At 32.9% G+C, this 24,440-nt stretch overlaps 1 protein-coding gene across 2 annotated transcripts; it reads left to right on the forward strand.

Annotated features, from left to right (window-relative positions):
- The first annotated feature begins 125 nt into the window (after positions 1-125).
- Positions 126-24,336, forward strand: LOC140444238 (uncharacterized). 2 transcript variants are annotated; one of them, XR_011951318.1, is made up of 3 exons: positions 126-730; positions 20,450-22,460; positions 24,215-24,336. XR_011951318.1 is itself a non-coding variant. In XM_072535988.1 (2 exons), the coding sequence occupies exons 1-2, from the start codon at positions 403-405 to the stop codon at positions 13,721-13,723; spliced, it is 1,164 nt and encodes a 387-aa protein (XP_072392089.1). In that variant the 5' UTR covers positions 126-402; the 3' UTR covers positions 13,724-15,453. The 2 variants fall into 2 exon arrangements, 1 of the variants encoding a protein (XP_072392089.1); XM_072535988.1 differs by lacking the exons at positions 20,450-22,460; positions 24,215-24,336 and adding an exon at positions 12,888-15,453.
- Positions 24,337-24,440: the final 104 nt, after the last annotated feature.

A 24,440-nucleotide genomic window follows, 5' to 3' on the forward strand; every position in this document is an offset into this window, starting at 1 on the left:
CAGTATTTCCTCTGCAGAAAATTTTTAAATTTCAAAGGATTTGCGTATAGAAAAAAAGCTTATTAGTAAGTATATGTATGAAAACAAAAATAAATATTTCGCCTGAATTCCTAGGAAAAGTAAAGGTTTTATGCTACTGAAAATATATTTTTTTATTCAATTATAACCAAAACAAAACATTTAAAAAAAATTGATCATTTTTTGACCATAATTTCAAAATAGATAGTACGTTAAGCTGTAATAATGGGGTCGAGCGGTCTTGACTACGTCACACTCCTGGGCCAGCTGTCAAATGTCATGCGCAATATCATACCTTCTGTATTCATTGTACCATGATTTTTTCATAGTGGATATTGAATTGAATGTAACCTGAGTCCTGAACACTCAATTTAAACAAACAGTATGGAGACACAGGAAGACATTTACACGAAAAATAAAGTATCTAATATAAAATGCGAAATCCAATTAGAGAACGATGATGTGGATAACACAGAATTTCCAGTTACTATAAAAAATGAATTTAAACAAGAAATACTTCTACTCCAGGATAATACAACTAATGAAGATTCTAAAGATTGGTTCAATCAAATGAATACGGAAATATTTATTGAAAATGTAAAACATGAACAAATTGAAGGTAGTATTAATTTGTTAACCTGTAAAAATTTGAAGGCTGAACCAAATATTAAGGATGATAAAGACCTAATTGAAGAAAATCAGAGTCAATGTGGTACGTATAAGTTACAAAAACGGTTTTTTTATGTGGGTACATCTTTAAAATATATCTTTAATTTTAAATATAAATGTAACCTCAATTCAACTATTTGAATATTGTAATAATGCTATTAAACAGAGCCTTGGAGATTACCCTTGGTTGTTTTACATATGGGTGGCTTGTTTCTTCTTTATGTGATAAATAAATGTGTTTAGTCAGAAAAATTGCACACTTGAAAGTTTATTATTCTATGTTCTGACCATAGACAGATAATACAAGATTTTATTTATTAAGGGATATACCATTTACATTGGAACAAAATATAATATATAAAAATTTTCAAAGTAAGCATAACATTGGAAAATAATTAGTAAAGTTTAACAAAAACTAATAATTAACTTGAATACAAACTAATATCAGACAAATAGCAGCCTCTTTATCACATTTTTAAATTGTTCTAAGGACTGGAAAAATAAGTCCATATCACTTTGGTACCTATTATATAGTCTCACCATATGAGTAAGAGGCTTGAAATATTCATAATTAAATTGATGAAATAGTAGATGAAAGAACGAGGTATGCCTAGTTCCAAGAAAAGTGTTAAGACCAAATACATTTAAAAGTTCAGGGCAATTTATCAAATTATTAGCAATTTTGTAAATGAATATTAGGCAAAAATAATCTTTTCGCCGATTCATATAAACCATTTTCAAGTGATCAGTCATCATACTATAACTGTATGGGACAGAGAGGTCATGAAAAGCACTACGGTAATGATAGTGTTTACCAAATGTATGCTGAACATGATCAAGCTGGTCTATAGATGTTTGATAGTAAGGTCCCCATACAACTATTGCATATTCTAGTCTGGAGCGAATGAGACTATTAAAAAGAATTGGTAAAACAAAACATGAAAATTGAGAAGTGGTTCTAGTTATAAACCCTAATTGTTTAAATGCACTGTTTACTGTGACCTCTAGATGCTTACGAAATGTTAATTTATAATCAAAATAAACACCTAAATCCTTAACACAGTCCTGCCTAGACAGCTGAGTGTTATCAATGCTATAATTGTAATTTAAAATTGTTTGCTTCCTGTGAAAAGTAATAACACAACACTTATCAATGTTCAATTTTAATTCATTTAGTTTGCACCAATCGCTAAATCTGCTGAGATCCTCTTGTAGCTGAATTTGATCATACTAACAAGTAATGACTTTATAAATTTTTTTTTATCATCAGCAAAGTTGAGAAATTTTGAATACTTAATGACTTTCTCAACATCGTTAACAAAGAGGACAAATAGTAGAGGACCACAATGTGACCCCTTTGGTACTCCAGAGAGGACATCAACAGATTGAGACAACACACCATTTATCTTAATGCTCTGGGTGTTACCCACAAGAAAACTATCATATGAATCAAGCCATTTGCCAGCTATACCAATGGCTCCTAATTTACTGATTAAATAACAATGATTTACTTTATCAAATGCCTTTGAGAAGTCAGTATAGATGCTGTCCACCTGGTACTTCCTCTCAAAGGCACCCAAAATATCATCTTGGTAGACCAACCAGTTTGACACTGTGCTCCTCCCCTTTGAAAGCCATGCTGTTGGGGTATTATTATATTATTTGTTAGTTTTGATAAGTGAGAAGTCTCTAGCTTGTAGAGGAGTTTTGGGATTGCTGACTGTATACAAATTCCTCAGTATTTTTCAATATCTTCCCTTTTACTTGACTTAAAAATGGGTACAATATAACTGTTCTTCCAGAAAGAAGGGAACTCACCAGTCATAAGAGATAAATTATAAAGATATTTTAGGGACATAGTAAGAGAGCATAAAGTTCATTCGTTTACCAAATTCCCATCAGTAAACATGAGCACATGTTGATATTCGCCGTCTCATTCGTCAAGGGGCTATTAAATATAATTTATTACCTTAAGCAAGACAGATTCTCATGTTACAGATCCCAACTTGCCATAATTTTAAATTCAAATTGTATCGTGTTGATTTTTAAGTTAATATATTGTTTTATATTTGTTATAGTTATTGTTAAGTTATTTACTGGTCGTGTTATTTTTTAGAGTTTAGTTTAATTGTGATATAATGATTAAATTTCAAGAAATTCTTACACTAACAGTTTCAAAAGTAAATATTTTTAAAAGTCATATAATACATAGGTCGTACATCAGTACTACCCTTCACGTCAGGCTTACACGTGGTTCTATTGACGATTGGGAATTTGTAAAATGAATATGGTATAGACAGTGCTTTAATAATACCGGTGGGTTTTTCTCAGGCCCTGAGGAGAATTTGTTTGGAAGTTTTCTTAATTCATTAAACACTGATATAGTGTCAACTTGAATTAGGTTTACAGGGTCAATGTGTTTTACACAGTTTTCAAAATCTGGAATGGGAGCATCTTTATCATTCTCATATACACTAGAGAAGAACTCAACAAAAAGGTTAGCAATTTCGATATTGCCTTGTGCCCTTCTGTCACCTAGATACATTTCTTGGGGGTAACTCAAAGATTTACAAAGTCTACGAATGTATCCCCAAAATTCCCTGGGGTAATTACTAAAATTTTTTTCAAGAGACTAAAAATGTTGTTTCTGACAAAGCGTATGTTCAACTTTACATTGATCACACAGATTAGAGAACAATAAGTAGTCCTCGTTTGATTTAGATAATTTAAACCTCAGATGAGCTTTTTTCTTTTGAATAATAAGATATTTAAGTTTTATTGGGAACCAAATTGGGAACTTGTAGGAACACTTGGAACAACAATATCTAAACACTGATACATATAGCTGTAAAATATTTGACAAGCCTCATTTATATTATTACAATGGTATAATGCATCCCAATTAACTGAAGACAGATAAAGGTTAACAGAATTAAAATTACAGTTTTTGAAATCATAAACATAGTCTTCATAAAAAACTGACTCTTTAAAATAGCCAATAGGGATAAAAAAATTCATATGGCTTATGCCTGAATGATTCACAAAACAATGGTCTTCATAAAAAACCAACTCTTTAAAATAGCCAATAGGGATAAAAAATTCATATGGCTTATGCCTGAATGATTCACAAAACAACGGATCAACTGGCGTACACACATTTACATCAGGTATATGTGAAAAAATGAGATCCAGGAATGTTCCATGTCTGTTTGGTATATTATTGCACTGATGGAAATTTAAAAATGCAAAAGATCCACATACAGTATTCGCATGAGAGCCATCAGGAAGTAAGGTAGATAAATAAACTCCGTTTTGATCATAACTCACTCCATTGAGCATCTCTCAGGTTGTAATCGCCAGCCAAGATCACAGAACTTTGTGGATGTTGATTTATCAGTTCCTCAAGAAAGGTTCAGTGATATTCATATGCCTCAGCTAATGAACTAGGTGGTATATAGACTCCTCCTATTATAAGCTGATCATCATTCAGTTTAACTTCCACCAAAAGTTGTTCTATGTTAAACAAATTTGACTTACTTATTAGTTTATAGGATAGGTTTTTCTTGATTGCAATGTACACTCCTCCGCTCAGTGTCCAGTCCGTGCTGATAGAGGTCCTGTCTATAAACATTATAGTTTAATAGATCAGTTTCACTAACCAGAAATAGTTTATTTAGAATAATATGTAGAATAATAATTATTATTATAAGTATTTAGAATAATTATTTAGTAGCAAAGAGTCCCTTAACTGAAAGAGTTTAGTTCGAAGTCCGCCAACATTATGAAAGTAACATTTTAGGCTACTTCTCAGTTTTTTGGCAGGTTAACTGTTGTTTAATGAGTTGATGTGTTGGCTAAGGACTGGATTACGGTATTATCAACGTTTCTATGGTAGTTAAACACAAACTTCCTGAAAAGGACATCTGGGGGCCAAAAATCACTACTATTCACTATTGTCTCATACTCAGTAGGAATTCCAAATCTAAATGAGTTAAATTCTTCATTAAATTTTATCAGTTTAACATAAATGTCTTTGTTGTTGTTGTTTTTGTTGTTTGTTGTTTGTGAATGTTGTTTTTCATTACCAATATTGGCAGCTTTCTTTATGTAATCTTTTACAACGGAGCGACCAACAGAGTTTTGCACCCTACTTAGGTAAAACCATAAGCGTTTAATATGATTTGTTTTGGGCACACCTTTTAATTGGTCTGAGCAGGCGCCAGTACCGCAAACTAGTGCATATGAAGATTTTCTGAGAGCATTATGATGGGTAGCTTCACTGGGCCTGGGATTACTCAAGAGAGACTGCGTAGCACTCGGCACAGCAGAACTTATGACTGATGCAGTAGAAGGTATGTCACTCTGATTTGGGTTCATTATCAATTTTACTCGTCAGTAAGGTTTGTCTATTTAGCACAATCTCTTGTTGGACTTTTTGTATAGCCATATTCAAACCATCCACCTTCGATGAAACTTGATCTGAGTGATTTTTAAGTGCTACTGAATGATTATTTGCCACAGCCTCCTGGGCTGCACTCAGTTTTGTTGCAATATGAGTAATGATATTATCTTTAAAGGAAGAAATCAATGCTTTGAGTTTTGGTGTCAAATCAGAATCAATCAAAGTTTTTAAACTGTTTGAAATCATGTCAACATTGGTGTTAGGAAAATCAGAGGCATTAACATCATAAACATCATCAGTCATGTCAACTGAGGCTTTGGGGCGCCAGGTGCTCCTATGTTTTTGCAACAATCCGGGCAGACAAACAGCATAACCCTAGATGGGCTGGGTATGCACGGAATTTCTTGCACTTGTAAGCCTGTGCAAATACGGCATACAAATCTCGAACATAAGTCACAGGGATAGCCAAAAATACCTGTTTTGCTGCATTTGTCGGTATGACAGTCTTTGTTGCATTTAAAACATAACTTAGACATTATTTTTGCAAATGAATGAGGTACACTTAACCTCAATATATTCTTTAGGGATAGACTTACGGCTGCAATACAATCCTGTTCTTCCAGTGTACCAGAACAAACTGATGCAAAACAGTCCGTATGTCTCTGTACAATGGGCCAGATTTATGGAACATGTGACCTCAGTTTTGCTTCACGCCAGTTGAGGCTTTGCCTCAGTTTTCTCTGTCACACTGGGGGAACGGGCTGGTATTGCAACAATCAGTCTATCTTTTATTATATGTCTTTAGTTTTGACTTAATTATAACTTAACCCTAAATTACCAGAACACAGGAAGGAACCTAGGTTGTTATCATCATTAATATGAATTTTCTGTTTTAAAGTTTTTGTTTTTATAATATTATGTAAATATAGGAGTTTAAATATGACTCAGTAATGCTTCAGAAATATGTTCATAATACATTTGATAATGAGTTTTTTTTATTGAAGAATCCATAGTAGAACACTACTAATTAAATGTATAATATAATAATAATTTTAATAATAATTTTAATATTAGTAAATATATGCCTAATAAAAACAATTTTTGTTCTGTAAAGGTTTATAGGACAGTTGAAAGGTAAAGGTTATAAGTTACCTTTATTCAACTTAACACTTAAATGATTTCAAGATTAAAATTACTGAAAATTTTTATAACTATTTATTAGTTAGTGTCTCTAAACAAGCAATACTTTCTGCATATTGGGGAATGTTTTTAGTATGGCTCAGCTATAAAGCTTTAGTTGCAGCGACACATTTTTTGTATATGCTGTGTTGTTTTACCTGGCTACTAGACAATTACTTGGCAAGCTAAAATAGCTGCAATATTGTTTGCAGTTTTGGAAAATTTTATAGAAATAAAAAGACCAATACTTTGGGTATGGGTGACTTGAATATACCTTCCCAGATTTACAATATTAAAACAAAACCAAAAATTTTATGCTGAAAACTAATTTTAAAATTTTAAATTAAGTATATTCAAAAAGTTATAAAAGTGAAAAAAAAATTATTGTTGAATATTGAACATTCTCCGTGATTTAGGGAAGACAAAACATCCTATGCGCTTACTGTAGCTTATAAAAGTCGCGCTTGGTAACTTTTTTAAAATCTGGTCTACTTGCATTTCATCATTAGGATCATATTCAGACTCTGACGATGGTAGCATAATGTCACTGCCCTCCGAACTTGAAGATTCCCTCAAATCCTTAAGTTTTTGTTTAATCATTTTTTTAAGTGCTCTTTGGTCTTTTGATCTTTTTCTAATTTTTTTTCTTTAGCTCTAACTTCAGCTTCAAGCACAAGTTTTTCTGGTGTGGCTGTGGGAATTTTCGTAGTTGCTCGCTTTCTACCCTTTCTCAACTATTTGACTATTGTAATAATGGTATTAAACAGAGCCTTGGAGATTAGCCTTGCTCTTAAATATGTATGGTTTTTGCTTACTATTAAAATGCTAACATTTTAGGTTGATTTATTGTGAGTGTTGTTTTACATATGGGTGGCTTGTTTGTTCTTTATGTGATAAATAAATGTGTTTAGTCAGAAAAACTGCACACTTGAAAATTTATTATTCTGACTGTTCGGACCATAGACATATAATACAAGATAGACTTATGGCTGCAATATAATCCTGTTCTTCCAGTGTACCAGAGCAAACTGATGCAAAACAGTCCGTATAACTCTGTATAATGGGCCAGATTTATGGAACATGTGACCTCAGTTTTGCTTCACGCCAGTTGAGGATTTGCCTCAGTTTTCTCTGTTACACTGGGGGAACGGACTGAACACAGGAAGGAACCTAGGTGTTCATCATTATTAATATGATTTTTCTGTTTTAAAGTTTTCGTTTTTATAATATTATGTAAATATAGAAGAGTTTAAATATGACTCAGTAATGCTTCAGAAATATGTTCATAATAAATTTGATAATGAGTGTTTTTTATTAAAGAATCCATAGTAGAACACTACTAGTTAAAGCTGTAATTAAGTTTAATGGCAGTAAATATATGCATAATAAAAATAATTTTTGTTCTGTATAGGTTTATAGGACAGTTGAAAGGTAAATTTAGTGGAACATTATAAATTTATCAAAGTTTTGGGTGTTATGCACCCGAAAAATATACTGCTAATAAATAACGAGTTTTTGTAGAATCTAGTAATAGAGAAAAACTAATCATGTCTCCCCGTACTTCAGGAGACTTGATCCTTGTGTATGGGTGACTTGATTATACCTTCCCAGATTTACAATATTAAAATAAAACCAAAAATTATTAAAAATATTAAAAATAGAAACACTTTCTGGCAGAAAACTATATTAAAAAGTTATAAAAGTGAAAAAAATAATTATTGTTGAATATTGAACATTCTCAGTGATTTAGGAAAGACTAAACATCCTATGCGTCTACTGTAGCTCCTAAAAGTCTGGCTTGGTAACTGTTTTAAAATTTGGTCACATGCGACTTCACCCATGTCTTCTTTTTCTGGCCACTTAAAGGTTTTGTCACCTCTTTTTTGGGCAAATTTGATTTTAAAATCCTCGTTCTTTCTTCCTGTTATCTGTCCTACGTAATGATGGACTAAGTTTCTTTCGGAGATAAAGCTTACAATTACCCAATCTTGCACACTCAATTCAAACTCGTCACCTTCTGCTTCTGATTTACATTCAGTATCTGTCTCTACTTGCATTTCATCATTACGATCATATTCAGACTCTAACGATGATAGCATAATGTCACTGCCCCCCGAACTTGAAGATTTCCTCTAATCCTTAAGTTTTTGTTTAGTCGTTTTTTTAAGTGCTCTTACTTTGGCCTTTTACTCTTTTTCTAGTTTTTTTTCTTTAGCTTTAACTTCAGCTTCTGCGCAAGATTTTCTGGTGTAACTGTGAGAATTTTCATAGTCGCTCGCTTTCTACTCTTTTTTGAAGTTCTGGTCCCGGCTTTAGGATGAGGTCTGATCATTTCTGGGCTACTAAAAGTGGCAAAAGTGAAAGGCTGGTTATTGTGCTCCATTGATGTTTGTTGTAGCTGATCATTTTGCGAAGTATGCCCATTTACAGGATGTGATCTAATTATTTGAGGTGTGGTAAAAGTACCAGTAGAAGTAGAAGGCTGGTTTTTGTCCTCTATTAGTGTTCGTCGTAGTTGTTGATTATGTGAAATCGATCCAGTTGAAGAAGATGGTCTAATTATTTCAGGGGTGGTGAAAGTGCCAGTAGGGTTCGTTATTGTTATCTATTGCTGGTGTTGCAACATAAAACTGAGATAAAGTGGAATTATTTTCCGGATCTTCGCGATCAGTAATATACGCCGACGTAAAACATTCATCGGTAAAAATATTGGAATTGAAAGGCCATATACCCGTAACTCTGAATCCGCTTTCAATATTACGTGGAGTAAATGCTAACGGGAAAGTGTAAGCTAAGCATCCTATGACTTCGTATATTGTAATATATTGTAATTGTCCTTCCTGGGTCACCATCCAATCATCACAGGCAGTATTATAGAAACTCGTGAGAGTGCCAAATACACTCCTGTATAACGCCTGGAGCTTATGCGACATGTGTGATGGTAAAAGAATTATTTATTGTCGGTAGTCGCCTTTACATGTTTTTGAAAATGTTCCAAAAATTTGATAAAATTAGAAGCGGTCATCCATCCACTTTCATAAATTACGCCAGTGGTCACTGGTCACTATTATCAATCATACGATCTTGCCAGAGTTTTCGAAGGAAAACCATAAAAGGCGATATATGGTTTCCAATTGCATTGATTGCACAACAAACAGTTACTGTTGCTCCATGTTCCCCTGACGTAATTTTACCAACGTGCTTATCACCTTTACATGCAATGATCTTCTTTGGCTTATGGACAGTGGAAAGTCCAGTTTCGTCCACGCTCCAAATTGCTTCTGGTCCAATTTCATGGTTTTTAAGAACTTTCCGAAAAATGTTGATACATCTACAGCTCTAGAAAGACTAGTTGCTTCCGGAGAGCGTAGTGATAAGGTCTTCATCCTCTTCAGAAATCCGTATAGGTAACCAGTCGTAACTGGATTGCTTATGTTTATTCCACGAAACAGGTATTATTTGACTATTTCTTACGGCAAACTCGTCGCCAGTTCTTTTGCTTGTTTTCTTGTAAGGCCATGGTGTAATTTGCTGGCAACATCTAAATAATTTTTAAACATATTTTCCTCTGCATTTCCTCTAAATATTTGAGCCTTCTTGTAATCAGGAGAGAAGGATATTTCAACATTTTCGGATCGTTGTCTGCGAACGTATCTTTTTGATGTCATAATATTTATTTGAAAACGACTTGCCGTTACCTTGAGAGACGTATCGTTATTAATAACAGCTTCTTTTAACCTCTGGCTGTCGGCTGGTGTTCGTTTACCAAAAATAAAAAACATTCATCTATAAGGAGTTTCTGAGAGACTTGATCTAGGGATCATATCTCCCAGATAAGAAGGAATCAAGTCTCCCTAAGAGGCCATTTTAATATTTTAGTCTATAAAAATATGACAACAAACTAGAACTCACTGCAAACTATGCAAAACGTAAACTAAATGATTATGGTGTTAAATAAAAATGATACGAAACACTCACCTAAACAAATAGTAAAGAATATCAACTTGAAATAATTCTGAAAACACTTTTCGGTAGGGACAAAATAATTTTAATGAACACGTGCTCTTCGTTGTGTATTCTAACGAAAACTAAATTGCATGGGATCCACTCCACTGCCATACTTACAGCTACGCTATGTTGCCGGTTTTATAATTCTAGGTTGCTTATTTACTGAAATTTTAAAGAGTGATCAAGTCTCCCATATGATCAAGTCTCCCTCTTCTCCCCTACTTATTTAAAACAAAATTTGTCACTCTGACATTCTTAGAAAGTTTTTAATTCTTAATCTCCCACCACATTTAGATTTTTTTTGCCAGTTACTTACCAACTGTACTTTTAAGTCCTCCACATTTTATTGGTCATAACTTTTTACAATCAGCTAAAAGCGTTGTTTGTTTCCAACGATGATTTAGGGAGTTCATTGCTGGGTAGGAAAAGGAGTTTGGATTTGGGATGTCTTTTGAATACATTGCCGAGGAATGAGCAGGTAGTTTTAAGAATACGTTGGGCTCTGAGGTTCTGACCCCGGATGGTGCGTATTGCATAACTGCCTCGTTGTACTACGGAGGCCATATTTATATTTTCTACTCGCCTTCCCTCCACAGGTTTCGTCGTGAGGGGGCTTGTTGTCGTTCGTAGCTTTTCTTTTTTCGTGTTTTGCGGGAAGGGTGTTTGTGGATTTTAATATTGGTATTTTGTCAATTTTTAGTCTATCCGATTAAAATTATTTGGATACTTATATATTTCCACCGCTTCCCGATATAACCGTGGGTAGTACTGTCATGTTTTATCCAGCATCTGCGTTTCTTGCCTAAACTACAATGACTTTTATGTTCGTTTATCCTTGTGTTTGTGTGTCTTTTCCTGGTTTCCACATATATCATTCCACATGTGCGTCATATTCGGTATACTCCGGCCGTTGTTAATGGGTCGCGTTTGTCCTACACCGATCTTAAACAGTCCTTGATTTTCTTTGTTGTGTGTAGGTTTTCGAAACACTTTATGTCCTAAGTAACCTTCCTTTCGATTTACTAATACTTTACTCTAAGAACGGTAGTTGTTAATCTTTCTCTGTTTCCATCGTAAATTGAATATTTGGATGTAGTGTGTTTATATAAGACAGGAAATCGTTAAGTTTTGCTACTCCGTAACCCCAAATCACAAAAGGGTCATCGACGTATCTAAACCATACCCTTGGCTTGTATGCTGACTCCATTCTCTAGGGTCTCCACTCTTTTCTAGGTGCTCCATGAAAAGGTTGGCTACGACCAGGCTTAGTCTAAGCTTACAGTTGCCTACTATTTTTGTAAATAACTTTTTTTTTTAGTTTATCCTATAAGAACAGACATAATGGACTTTGTCACAAAAGTTGATCATCCTGGCTGGTACATTGTTGTCAGTATTAGAGTCTTATACATATGGCAGTAAAAATATTGTTGATGTAGGCGCACCTAGAGACAATCAAAAAATGGTATACAACCAATTTTGGTTTGTATATATGTGGGGCTTAAAAGATTAATTTGGCACATTTCTATTAGACACAAAATAAAACAAATTAGCAATTTTGTAATAATACAAGTAGGTACATAAAAATTAAGTAAATAATAATGTAGTATAATTTAACACATAGTAAAACAAAATATCCTCCATATCCAAGAAAACAATTACTAAATGAAGTAAATAGATTATTCAATGAAAGGAGTAAACTATTATTATTACTTTCCACATTTAAATAATGATTACAACAGTCGTTTAAGACTAAAATGACACTCAACCTCTAAAACCCCTTTTGTTGGGACCTCAAAAAGATGCAAAAAAGTTTGCCGCTCCTTCCTCGGGCTTTCCTCTAAAACACCCTCATTGGCAGTGAAAAACGGAAAACATTGATTTACAAAGAATCTGTACGCCGTAGAAAAAAATGTTTCAAACTAGAAATAAAACTAAGACAATTTTGAACGAAAATGTTTATTAGCACTTTTGGTGTAGAATAAATAGTTCTCTCAGAAATAACGCTTGAAGTGACCGTCGATTTTGAATGTTAGTTACACGAGCGAAATCAATTTTTTACGTAAAATTTCGTCGGCAAAATTCGATCTTTAAATCCGAGTGTCCCCTCCCAAAAATCAAAGTGCATTAGTTGCCACTAATGAAGTCAGTTTCTATAATGCTGTTAAATAAATAAAATAATCGTTTTTAGTTTTCCTCCAAGTGTTTTAGTTAAAAGCCGGGTCACGTGAGACGCTAGAAACTATCTTCCCACTTCTTGCTAGAGGAGGTAATATAATTGATAGTCATATGCTGTGAACATAACTGAGAAGTATACCCAGTCAAGTACATATCAAAATGAATATTGGATAGACATGCGTTAATAGGGCTGAAGTACTACATAAAGAAGCAGGAACAAGCTCAGAATCATCACAAAAAAATGTTACAGTAAACCCAAATAGAATTATTCAATGTATACAAATATGTGGAAACTTGGGCGTAGCACCAACTAAGTTGGACGATAAATGACGTTGTCATAGTGTAGTCTTTACTTTATTTATTCCAGCGTTGTTAGATTTTGTTTATGATCCGCAGTTTCAGCATGCAAAGTTTTATAGTTTGATTTTTATTTTAGGTTTACGTCAGAATGAGATTAAACCGAAATCCGAAAAAATGTTGGTAACACACACCGGAAAAAAGACTTTTAAGTGTGAAATTTGTTTTAAGCAGTTTACTACTTCATATTATATGAGAACACATTTGAGAGTGCACACTGGAGAAAAGCCTTACAAGTGCCAAATTTGTTTTAAGCAATTTAGTGACGCTGGAACTTTAAAAAAGCATTTAAGAGTACACACCGGGGAAAAGCCTTACAAGTGTGAAATTTGTTTTAAGCAATTTAGTCAGGATGGAACTTTGAAAAATCATTTAAGGATACACACTGGAGAGAAGCCTTACAAGTGTGAAATTTGTTCTCAGCAATTCAGTCGTGATGGAAATTTAAAAAGGCATTTAAGGATACACACTGGAGAAAAGCCTTACAAGTGTGAAATTTGTACTAGGCAATTTAGTGATGCTGCAATTTTAAAAAAACATTTAAGGATACACATAGGAGAAAAGCCTTACAAGTGTGAAATTTGTTTTAAGAAATTTAGTGACGCAGGAACTTTAAAAAAGCATTTAAGAGTACACACCGGGGAAAAGCCTTACAAGTGTGAAATTTGTTTTAAGCAATTTAGTCAGGATGGAACTTTGAAAAATCATTTAAGGATACACACTGGAGAGAAGCCTTACAAGTGTGAAATTTGTTCTCAGCAATTCAGTCGTGATGGAAATTTAAAAACGCATTTAAGAGTTCACACTGGAGAAAAGCCGTATAAGTGTGAAATTTGTTTTAAGCAATTTAGTGAATCTGGAACTTTGAAATATCATGTAAAAATACACAATGGAGAAAAGCCTTGCAAGTGCTGAAAATCCACATTTGAGAGTACCACATCAAAGATATATATTCTTTAATGAAATCTATTTTTTCTTCGTTGTCTGGAGTAATTGCCTTAAATCAGAATTATGCAGCTGATTTTTAAAATGCGATTATCTCGAAAACTGTTTAGTTTTGAAGCTATTAACAAGTATACCTTTTTTGTGTTAAAATAATGTATCTTTGTCCCAAATGCAGGTAACTTAAAGAGCAAAAAAGTTAAGCCCAAATTTATACCACATGTAGCATATGTGGCGCCCTCTATCAGTTACATCAAAATGTGCATCAAATTATAATTTCTCATATTTAAAACATGAAAGTTATAATGAAATATAAAATCTTAAATTTGCACTTTAACACCCTGTATCTTTCTTAATATCAACATTTTATTAAAGCAATTTGGTTTAAATCGTAATATTTTAAAGTGTAGAATCTACTGTTTCTTTTTGTACAATTACTTAAGGACCACCCTGCATAGCTATGTTCCTACTTGAAATCAAATATAAAATAAAAATTGCATCTTCATAGACCACGATCATGTCAATTTTCAATGCCCTGTATATGACAAAATTTGTAAAAATAGCTAGTTTTAAGAAAGTGTTTTCGCCGAAATATGAATTTTTGGTAATTCGTCACAACAATAAGAGATTATTCGGATAGCCATTTATAGGCTGGAAAAAACAGTAACCCGTATATATTTCAAAGAGTGATTATTGTATTTAAGTAGACAGCTTTTAAAATATACTTTTGTATTAGTTTCTTAAAAATAGATAACACAATTTTTGGAAAGTGTAGAATTAAGTTTTGGTTATAGAGATATAAGGAATTTTATTTATTCTTGGAACTCCAGAAAGAACAAGCAAATACGAAAGTTTGAGAATTTCTGTAGAATTACAAGAGAGGTTGAATTTGGTAAATTATATGGTATGGTTGAAAGTTTTTTTTTGATTTGATGAAAAATAATGATGGACGGGACAACGAGCCGATGTCTGGAATGAATGAGTAGATTTTGAAAGTTGTGTTTGTTCGATCGATAGGAGAAGTCCAGTTTTGAAGACTGTGTGTTGGAAAAGTACCGCAGGTTGTATTAAAAGTTACAAGTGTTATTAGTTCTTTTGAAAACTCCTTGGAGTCTGATGTGTCCAGTTTTGTAATTAATGAGAAAAAATTTGTTTGAATTTGTGGCACCGAGTCGATAAAAGAGATCCCCGTTATAAAAAGTAGAAGTGATTAAAAAAAAAGGCGGAGAATTGCATCAGGAGAAGATAGGAACGAGCACTGTGGGAAACAGTGAACAAGAAGGAGAGCAGAATTTGCAAAGTAGCAGAAACACATTGTTGGAGAACGGAGAACGTGGATGATTTCTTTTGGTTACAATTTAGGAAGGAAAAATTTTACGTGTGCAGCCATTTGTCGATTTATCAGCAAAGGTCAGTCGTTTACTTTTGTGACATGAGTATATGGGGTTTTTTTATTAAATACCATATTGCATATTAAATTTCATAACATTTCATTATTATAAAATTATCCAAATTCAATCAGATATGTTTTGTTATAAATTGTTAAAGTTGGCTTTAGTTACAAAGGAGACAATAAGAAATAAGATTCTCTATTCGTGTTTTTAGTATGATATAAATATACTAGGATTAAGAAAATTGCAATACTTAATATTTTAATTCCTTCCCTTTTGATAAAATAAATGGTATTGATAATTTCTATTGAATTTATGTGTGTATTTTTCCCCCACAAAATTACATTATAGCACATGTAGCTGTAAGCAAGGCTATAATAAACGTTCATCAATGCCGAGATGGGTAGTGTCTTTTTAATTCTAGATATAGCATAAAAAGCTTTATTCAATTTCATGTTCACTGAATTCACTTGCTCTGACCATTTGAGATTACAATCAATGAATACACCCAAAAACTTTGTAGAGTGAGTGGAAGATAACATATTGTTTCTATCATGGACGGTTAAGATATTGTCACGTCTTGTCAATGTTTAATATTAATCTGTTGGTATTACACCAGCGTATAAAGCAGTCAACAACAGTCTTCATTGTCATTTTTAATTCCTCGAGTGGACGTGCAGAGGCTATTAACGAGGTGTCATCAGCAAACATTGATATTATAAGTGCCCTTATGTGATCTGGTAGGTCATTAATAAAAATTAGGAATAATAATGGTCCCAGCACGGATCCCTGTGGTACTCCTTTATTTGTCGTGTATGGTTCTGAGCTTGATTCTTTCATCTTACCAACACTCTTCCTGTCACTTAAGAAATTTATTATCCATTCTAGAAATATCCCTCTAAAACCAACGTTATATAATTTATTGCGAATAAATGTTATGTCTAAGCAGTCAAAAGCACGTGATAGATCAAAAATAGTCCTGCCACGTGGTTTCTACTATCTAATTGCATCATAAATACGCTCAAACAAGCTGCATGCAGCCGTGAGTGTTGACTTTTTTGATCTAAAGCCGTGTTGGGCTGGAGTTAATAAATTGTATTCTTCTATAAAATTTAACATTCTGTTGTATACAACCTTCTCTATTACTTTTGAAATTATGCTAAGGACAGATACTGGTCTATAATTTGAAATATCATGAGGGTCATTCTTTTTGAAGATTGGAATAACTTTTGCCATTTTAAATATGGATGGAAATTGGCTGGTTGTTATTATGAGATTAACTAAATGGGTTAAAGGAATTGATATATGATCACTTATCAGTTTTATTATTTTTACAGATATGTTATCAATACCAGTATACTAGGCTTATTTTTTAGTTGATCGATTGTATTTTTTATTTCAATTGGAGTTACGGGTAAAAAGAAAAATGTTTTGTTACACATTTTTGTGGTAGTACAAGAAGAAGGTAACTATGTGCTAAAATGAGTTTGAAAATTGTATTCTGTAATTATAGCAAACGAATTAGCAATATCACAAGACTTGGTAATCATTTTATTATCATAATGTAGAATAATATCAGACCTGTTCTTTTGCCTACCAGTTTCACTGTTTACTAAATTCCAAATTGTTTTTGGTATATTGTAAGATTGATTAATTAAGTAATAAATTAATTTTAGTATTTGTTAATAGAGAATTATATTCTTTTTTTTTTTTGCCTGTTTATAGGTATCTTGAGACTCGAGACTCTCTATATTTTTTGCTATCCAGTGTAGATTTTATAGTTTTTCACTAGCGTGTCTTACCTCATTTGTTACCCATGTAGCCTTATTTGTTTTGTGTGCCTTATACCGTGTTTTTATTGGACTATATAAATTTAGATTGTAATCTAAAATGCTAACAAATGAATTTGTGGCATATTCAGCATTAAATTGTGAATAAACTTCATCAAAAACTGTAGAAGAAATCCCTGCTTTAAACATCAGCATATTTTCATCTGACATATCCCTGTAACTGATGGGTTTTTTATCTTTTTTCGATACTTTATTGGCTTGCAAATTTACACTAAGTGAAAATACTTTATGGTCACTGAAGTGTCCCTCGAACACATTTGATTTATAAAGATGTGGTTCGATATTTGTCAATATGTAGTCTAATTTTGTAGATGATGTTTTACCCACTTTATCTACGAAAACTCTTGTAGGAGCCTCAGATGTGACTCTCAGATTATAACTTACTAAAAACTCGTTGATTGCTTATTATTAGACATGACAAGATAATTGTTTAGATCCCCACAAATATAAATATCATGATATGACTTACTGCATAGCTCCAATATAATATGTAATTTACACAGAAAACTCTGAACTTCTCCTGATCGCGAACGATAAACACTCATAACACAAATTTTCTTATTGGCTATAAACAGAGAAATCGCACAGCACTCACACTCCATTCCTTCGCTAAAGTTAGAGACATCTAATGTTTTGAATTTAATATCAGTTTTGATGTAGATTATGGATCCTCCATGGATATGGAACTTTCGACAAAAATAAGAGGCGATACTGTATTCATTCAGGGTCATAAATTGGATGTTTTCTTCAGTACACCAATGTTCTGATAGACAAATTATATCAGGTGTTTCCTGCAATGTTAAGACTTCAAGTTTGAGTAACTTATTTGTCAAAGATTGAGCATTTAGTTGCAATATTTTTAAACAACTGTCTGGTGATGATAAAAGTAACGTTTCTCTTGGATTTACTTGACTAAAAAAGAGTCTGGTCTATCTTCTCCAGTTGACAGACCTCTATTGTGATGCTCTCGATCTAAGAATCTTCTTCCTAACCTAAAGTTAAACCGTTCAATGCCAATTTTTTTCAGCCAAATAGCAGGATTGTAAATTTCTTCCCTTAAGTCAGATAGTACACCTATCATAAAACATTGATTATCCCTTCTTTTATGGTCAGTTGGTAACAATTTTACTTGTATATTCTCACAGTTTGTCTTAGTTATTATGAAACTCTTGATGTGGTCCTCATTTACACTATCCGGAACTTTTGAGATGAATAGCCACAACCTTTTGTCTGGTTGTTCGGATTTTCCATGGAAATCTTTATCAGTAATTTCAGTTCCCATTATTTTCTTGCGTCTTGTTGTCACAATCTGATATCCTTCATCGTCGGCTTTATTCTCTGAACTCCCTGTTGTGATATGATTAAGATTTATTTTTGGGCTTTCCTCATTCTCAACAATTAACTTTGTAATGTAGTCACATGTTTGTTTGGTTTGAATTTCGATTAATTGTGCATTTAATTTGCAGTAATTTTTGAAGTGCCCTGTATATTGGAATTCCTTCAACATGTTTGGTGTTTTTATCATTAAAATTTTTATTTGAGTCAGTTTCATTGTTTGTTTTGTATTTAGAATTAGTTAACTGGACACAGGCGGTCTTATCTTCATTATCTCGAGTAATGGACTTTATTCTTAAAAAAAAAAGAATGAATAGTAGAGCTTACAAAAATTTTCTGGTACTCGTCCCTTTAATTTTTTTCTACCACCACAATGTATTTTTAGAGCTCTCACAATCCCGGTCACCTTTTTTTCACGTACAATGCGTTTTATTATCGACACGGATACTCCCGTTAAAAATGAACACTGAGATACAGCTTCCACTGTACGAAGTGTATTTTTTAAATTTTCATAAACTCTACAGACAATCTTCATTTCTTCTACCGACATAAACTTCCGCTCTCTTTGTACATTACTTGGATCCGCTATGGCTTCCATCTTAATGCGATAAAAATAATAAACAACAATCATATTGTTGTTTACTTACCTCAAAAACTATTTTAAAATTAATAAATAGAATAAAGTCTATTTAATAAATTTAAAACAAAGTCACGTGCACACGAAACAGAACACACCACGCCTATGCACATATAGAATGTGAAACGAATAAAATATTTCTCTGATTCCTATTTTTTTGGCAAGGACGTAAATATATAGCCCAGCGAAATGTTAATAAGTTTACCGATGTTTCAAAGTATTCAACTGAACTTTTCCAACTAACGCTCGAAAAACGCACCGGTATGCACAATTTATATTGTTACGGGGGCAAATTTTATGGAATTATATTTCACTTATTTACATTGGCGAAGCATACACACTAACAACGACCCCGATAAGATTGTACTCCTGATATTTAACATTGTTACCGTTAGCTCTCAGTTAAATTTGTAGATGAGTCACTTTAAATTGAAAATTGTCCGACTATAATTTCTATTAGGGGCAAAAAAAAACAAATTAGCAATTTTGTAATAATACAAGTAGGTACATAAAAATTAAGTAAATAATAATGCAGTAGAATTTAACACATAGTAAAACAAAATATCCATCCATATCCAAGAAAACAATTACTAAATGAAGTAAAGATATTATTAAATGAAAAAAAGGAATAAAGTATTAGGTGTTATTACTTCCACATTTAAATTATGATTACAACAGTCGTTTAAGACTAAAATATTTCCCCGGGCTTTCCTCTAAAACCCCCTCGTTGGCAGTGAAAAACGGAAAACATTGATTTACCAAGAATCTGTACGCCGTAGAAAAAAATGTTTTAAACTAGAAATAAAACTAAGACAATTTTGAAGGAAAATAGGTGTAGAATAAATAGTTCTCCCACAAATCACGTTTGAAGCGACCGGCGATTTTGAATGTTAGTTACACGAGCGAAATCAAATTTTTAAGTAAAATTTAGACGGTAAAAATTCGTTATCTTTTAATCTCGACAAAAATCAAAGTGCATTTTAAAGGTGAAAAATGCAACTTTTGCATCCAATTTTTATACTTAACCACTAATGAAGTCAGTTTCTATAAGGCTGTGAAATAAATAAATCGTTTTTAGTTTTCCTCCAAATGTTTTAGTTAAAGGCCGGGTCACGTGAGACGCTAGAAACTATCTGCCTACTTCTTGCTAGAGGAGGTAATATGCTTGAGAGTTATGTGCTTTGAACATAACTGGGAAGTATACCCAGTCAAACACATAACAAAATTAGTATTGGGTAGACATGTGTTAATAGGGATGAACTACTGCATAAAAAAGCAGAAACAAGCTCAGAATCATCACAAAAAAAAATGTTACCGTAAACCCAAATAGTAAATATGTGGAAACTTGGGCGTAGTACCAACTAGGTTGGACGATAAATGACGTTGTCACAGTGTGTCTTTACTTTATTTATTCCAGCGTTATTAGATTTTGTTTATGATCTACAGTTTCAGCATGCAAAGTTTTATAGTTTGATTTTTCTTTTAGGTTTACGTCAGAATGAGAAACCGAAATCAGAAAAAACATTGGTAACACACACCGGAAAAAAGTCTTTCGAGTGTAAAATTTGTTCTAAGCAATTTAGTCAAGATGGTAATTTAAAAACGCATTTAAGGATACACACTGGAGAAAAGCCTTACAAGTGTGAAATTTGTTCTAAACAATTTAGTCATAATGAAACTTTGAAAAATCATTTAAGGATACACACTGGAGAAAAGCCCTATAAGTGCGAGATTTGTTTTAAGCAATTTAGTGACTTTAGACCTTTAAAAAAGCATTTAAGAGTACACACTGGGGAAAAGCCTTACAAGTGTGAAATTTGTTCTAAGCAATTAAGTGATGCTGGAGTTTTAAAAAACCATTTAAGGATACACACTGGAGAAAAGCCTTACAAGTGTGAAATTTGTTTTAAGCAATTTAGTCGTGATGGAACTTTGAAAATTCATTCAAGAGTGCACACTGGAGAAATGCCTTATAAGTGCCAATTTTGTTTTAAGCAATATATTGATGCTGGAACTTTAAAAAAGCATTTAAGGATACACACCGGAGAAAAGCCCTACAAGTGTGAAATTTGTTCTAAGCAATTTAGTTATGCTGTAATTTTAAAAAAACATTTAAGGATACACACTGGTGAAAAGCCTTACAAGTGTGAAATTTGTTCTAAGCAATTTAGACAAGATGGAAATTTAAAATCGCATTTAAAGATACATACTGGAGAAAAGCCGTACAAGTGTGAAATTTGTTTTAAGCAATTTGGACAAGATGGAAATTTAAAATCGCATTTAAAGATACATACTGGAGAAAAGCCGTACAAGTGTGAAATTTGTTTTAAGCAATTTAGACAAGATGGAACTTTAAAAAAGCATTTAAGAGTACACACCGGAGAAAAGCCTTACAAGTGTGAAATTTGTTTTAAGCAATTTAGTCGTTATGGAACTTTGAAAATTCATTCAAGAGTGCACACTGGAGAAATGCCTTATAAGTGCCAATTTTGTTTTAAGCAATTTAGTGATGCTGGAACTTTAAAAAAGCATTTAAGGATACACACCGGAGAAAAGCCTTAAGTGTGAAATTTGTTCTAAGCAGTTTAATTACTCTGGAGCCTTGAAAAGTCATATAAGCATACACACAAGAGAAAAACCTTAGAACCTAGAGTTCTAAGGTTTCACTGAAGATAAACTTTACTAATATTTAAAAAAACCGATGGTTGTGAAGAAATAATCGTCTTGAGTGCCAGTCATAGTTCAGGGAATCAAGGGGTTGCATTGCTAAGTATTCACCTTCACTTTTGTTGTACGACTGCGACTAAAAAAGCACAAGTACTGTGACCACAACCAGCTAACTGTGTATGAGGACCAAACCAAAATTCTTCCATTTGCCCGAAGAGGTCTCATCGGTAGTAGGGGTGGTAAATTTCTTTATAAGAGTAAACAATTGAAGTTGTTAATAAATTTTTATACCTATGAGTCGCCCTACCTCAATTTAAAGCAGTGGTCGATACACCCGTAGAAAGAGCAAAACGTGCAATTTTCAATATATGTAATAAGTTTAATGGCTAACATCAAAATGCATTCTTGGACATCTTGTGTGAAACTTCGTTTGTTCAAAGCCTTGTGATGAGCTGTGTCCTTTTCGAAAATAATATATGCTGACTAGTTGGAAAGAATACAAATAGCGTTTTTTTAAAACCTATCTTAGTATCAATACACCTGATTATGCTTTCAGATTTGAAACAGGAAGAATCAAAATTTCTTTCACTATTTTCAAGTTTGCTTTAAATTGCCTCAAGCTATCGCAAATGCACGATTCAGGACTTCCGCCTATTTGTTTTCTGTGCTAGCTTGAACTTACTTCAGTAAATAAGAACAAATGCAACTTGGTCTCACAGATTAAGCAACATTTTGAAATATTAAACTATGAATTCTCTTGGGAAAGAAACATTTCTAATTGGCTGTTAAAATACGAGAAAGCGATGAGTATTTTTATATAGTATTAGTAGGTACTGTGCATTTTAAAAATGTAAAGATATTTAGATTTGATTATAATTTTACACTATAATTTTATTACTATATTTTGAATTTAACGGCGGCCCGCAAAAAACAAGCTCGCGATCCGCCCTTTGGTGACCACTGACCTAAACTCAATAATTTCAAAAACAATTTACTATGCCTATCAGTATATTACGTTTTGTAATTTTTTTTTTAGTTTATCCTATAAGAACAGACATAATGGACTTTGTCACAAAAGTTGATCATCCTGGCTGGTAAATTGTTGTCAGTATTAGAGTCTTATACATATCGCAGTAAAAATATTGCTTATTTAGGCGCACCTAAAGACAATCAAAAAGTGGTATACAACCAATTTTGGTTTGTATGTACGAGGGGCTTAAAAGACTAATTTAAACAAATTAACAATTTTGTAATAATACAAGTAGATACATAAAAATTAAGGAAATAATAAATCAGTAGAATTTAACACAGTAAAACAAAATATCCATCCATATCCAAGAAAACAATTACTAAATGAAGTAAAGAGATTATTAAATAAATAAACTATTATCTATTATTACTTATACATATATATATATATATATATATATATATATATATATATATATATATATATATATATATATACCCGGTATTTAGGCGGCACACGCCCTTCCGGTAAGGATCTATGGAGGAGTATCACCGAGCCGCAAGCCCTTATCTATTGCCGTACTGCTCCACCAAAGGCCGATCAGATACCAGCATATTCTAGACTAAGCCGCAGATTCATTTAGAATTTTAAATTGCTGCGTTGGCCTTTTTGTTTTCTGTACACCGAACTGACATCTCTCGCAGTGAAGCCAGCCGCCCAGCCCGCTTGGCTATCCGATCGACGGGTATTCGCCTTAGGTATTATTACTTTCCACATTTAAATAATAATTACAACTGTCGTTTAAGACAGTTGTTTAAGACTAAAATGCCACTCAACCGCTAAAACCTTTTTTGAGGCAAACTAGACAAACCTTTTTTGTTTCAAACTAGAAATAAAACTAAGACAATTTTGAAGGAAAATGTTTGTTAGCACTTTTGGTGTAGAATAAATAGTTCTCCCACAAATCACATTTGAAGCGACCGGCGATTTTGAATGTTAGTTACACGAGCGAAATCAAATTTTTAAGTAAAATTTAGACGGTAAAAATTCTTAATCCGAGTGTCCCATCGACAAAAATCAAAGAGCATTTTAAAGGTGAAAAATGCAACTTTCGCATCCACTTTTTGCATTTTGCCATTAATGAAGTCAGTTTTTATAAGGCTGTTAAATAAATAAAATAATCGTTTTTAGTTTTCATCCAAAAATTTTAGTTAAAGGCCGGGTCACGTGAGACGCTAGAAACTATCTGCCTAATTCTTGCTAGAGGAGGTAATATGCTTGAGAGTTATGTGCTGTGAACATAACTGGGAAGTATACCCAGTCAAACACATAACAAAATTAGTATTGGGTAGACATGTGTTAATAGGGATGAAGTACTGCATAAAAAAGCAAAAACAAGCTCAGAATCATCACAAAAAAAATGTTACAATAAACCCAAACAGAATAGGTCAATGTATAGAAATATGTGGAAACTTGGGCGTAGTACCAACTAGGTTGGACGATAAATGACGTTGTCATAGTGTGTGTTTACTTTATCTATTCCAGCGTTGTTAGATTTTGTTTATCATCTACAGTTTCAGCATGCAAAGTTTTATAGTTTGATTTTTCTTTTAGGTTTACGTCAGAATGAGATTAAGCCGAAATCAGAAAAAACGTTGGTAACACACACTGGAAAAAAGTCTTTCAAGTGTGAAATTTGTTCTAAGCAATTTAGTCAAGATGGAAATTTAAGAACGCATTTAAGGATACACACTGGAGAAAAGCCTTACAAGTGTGAAATTTGTTCTAAGCAATTTAGTGAAGCTGGAACTTTAAAAAATCATTTAAGGATACACACTGG

Source organism: Diabrotica undecimpunctata, chromosome 1 (genome assembly GCF_040954645.1).
Source record: "Diabrotica undecimpunctata isolate CICGRU chromosome 1, icDiaUnde3, whole genome shotgun sequence".
NCBI lineage: Eukaryota > Metazoa > Arthropoda > Insecta > Coleoptera > Chrysomelidae > Diabrotica > Diabrotica undecimpunctata.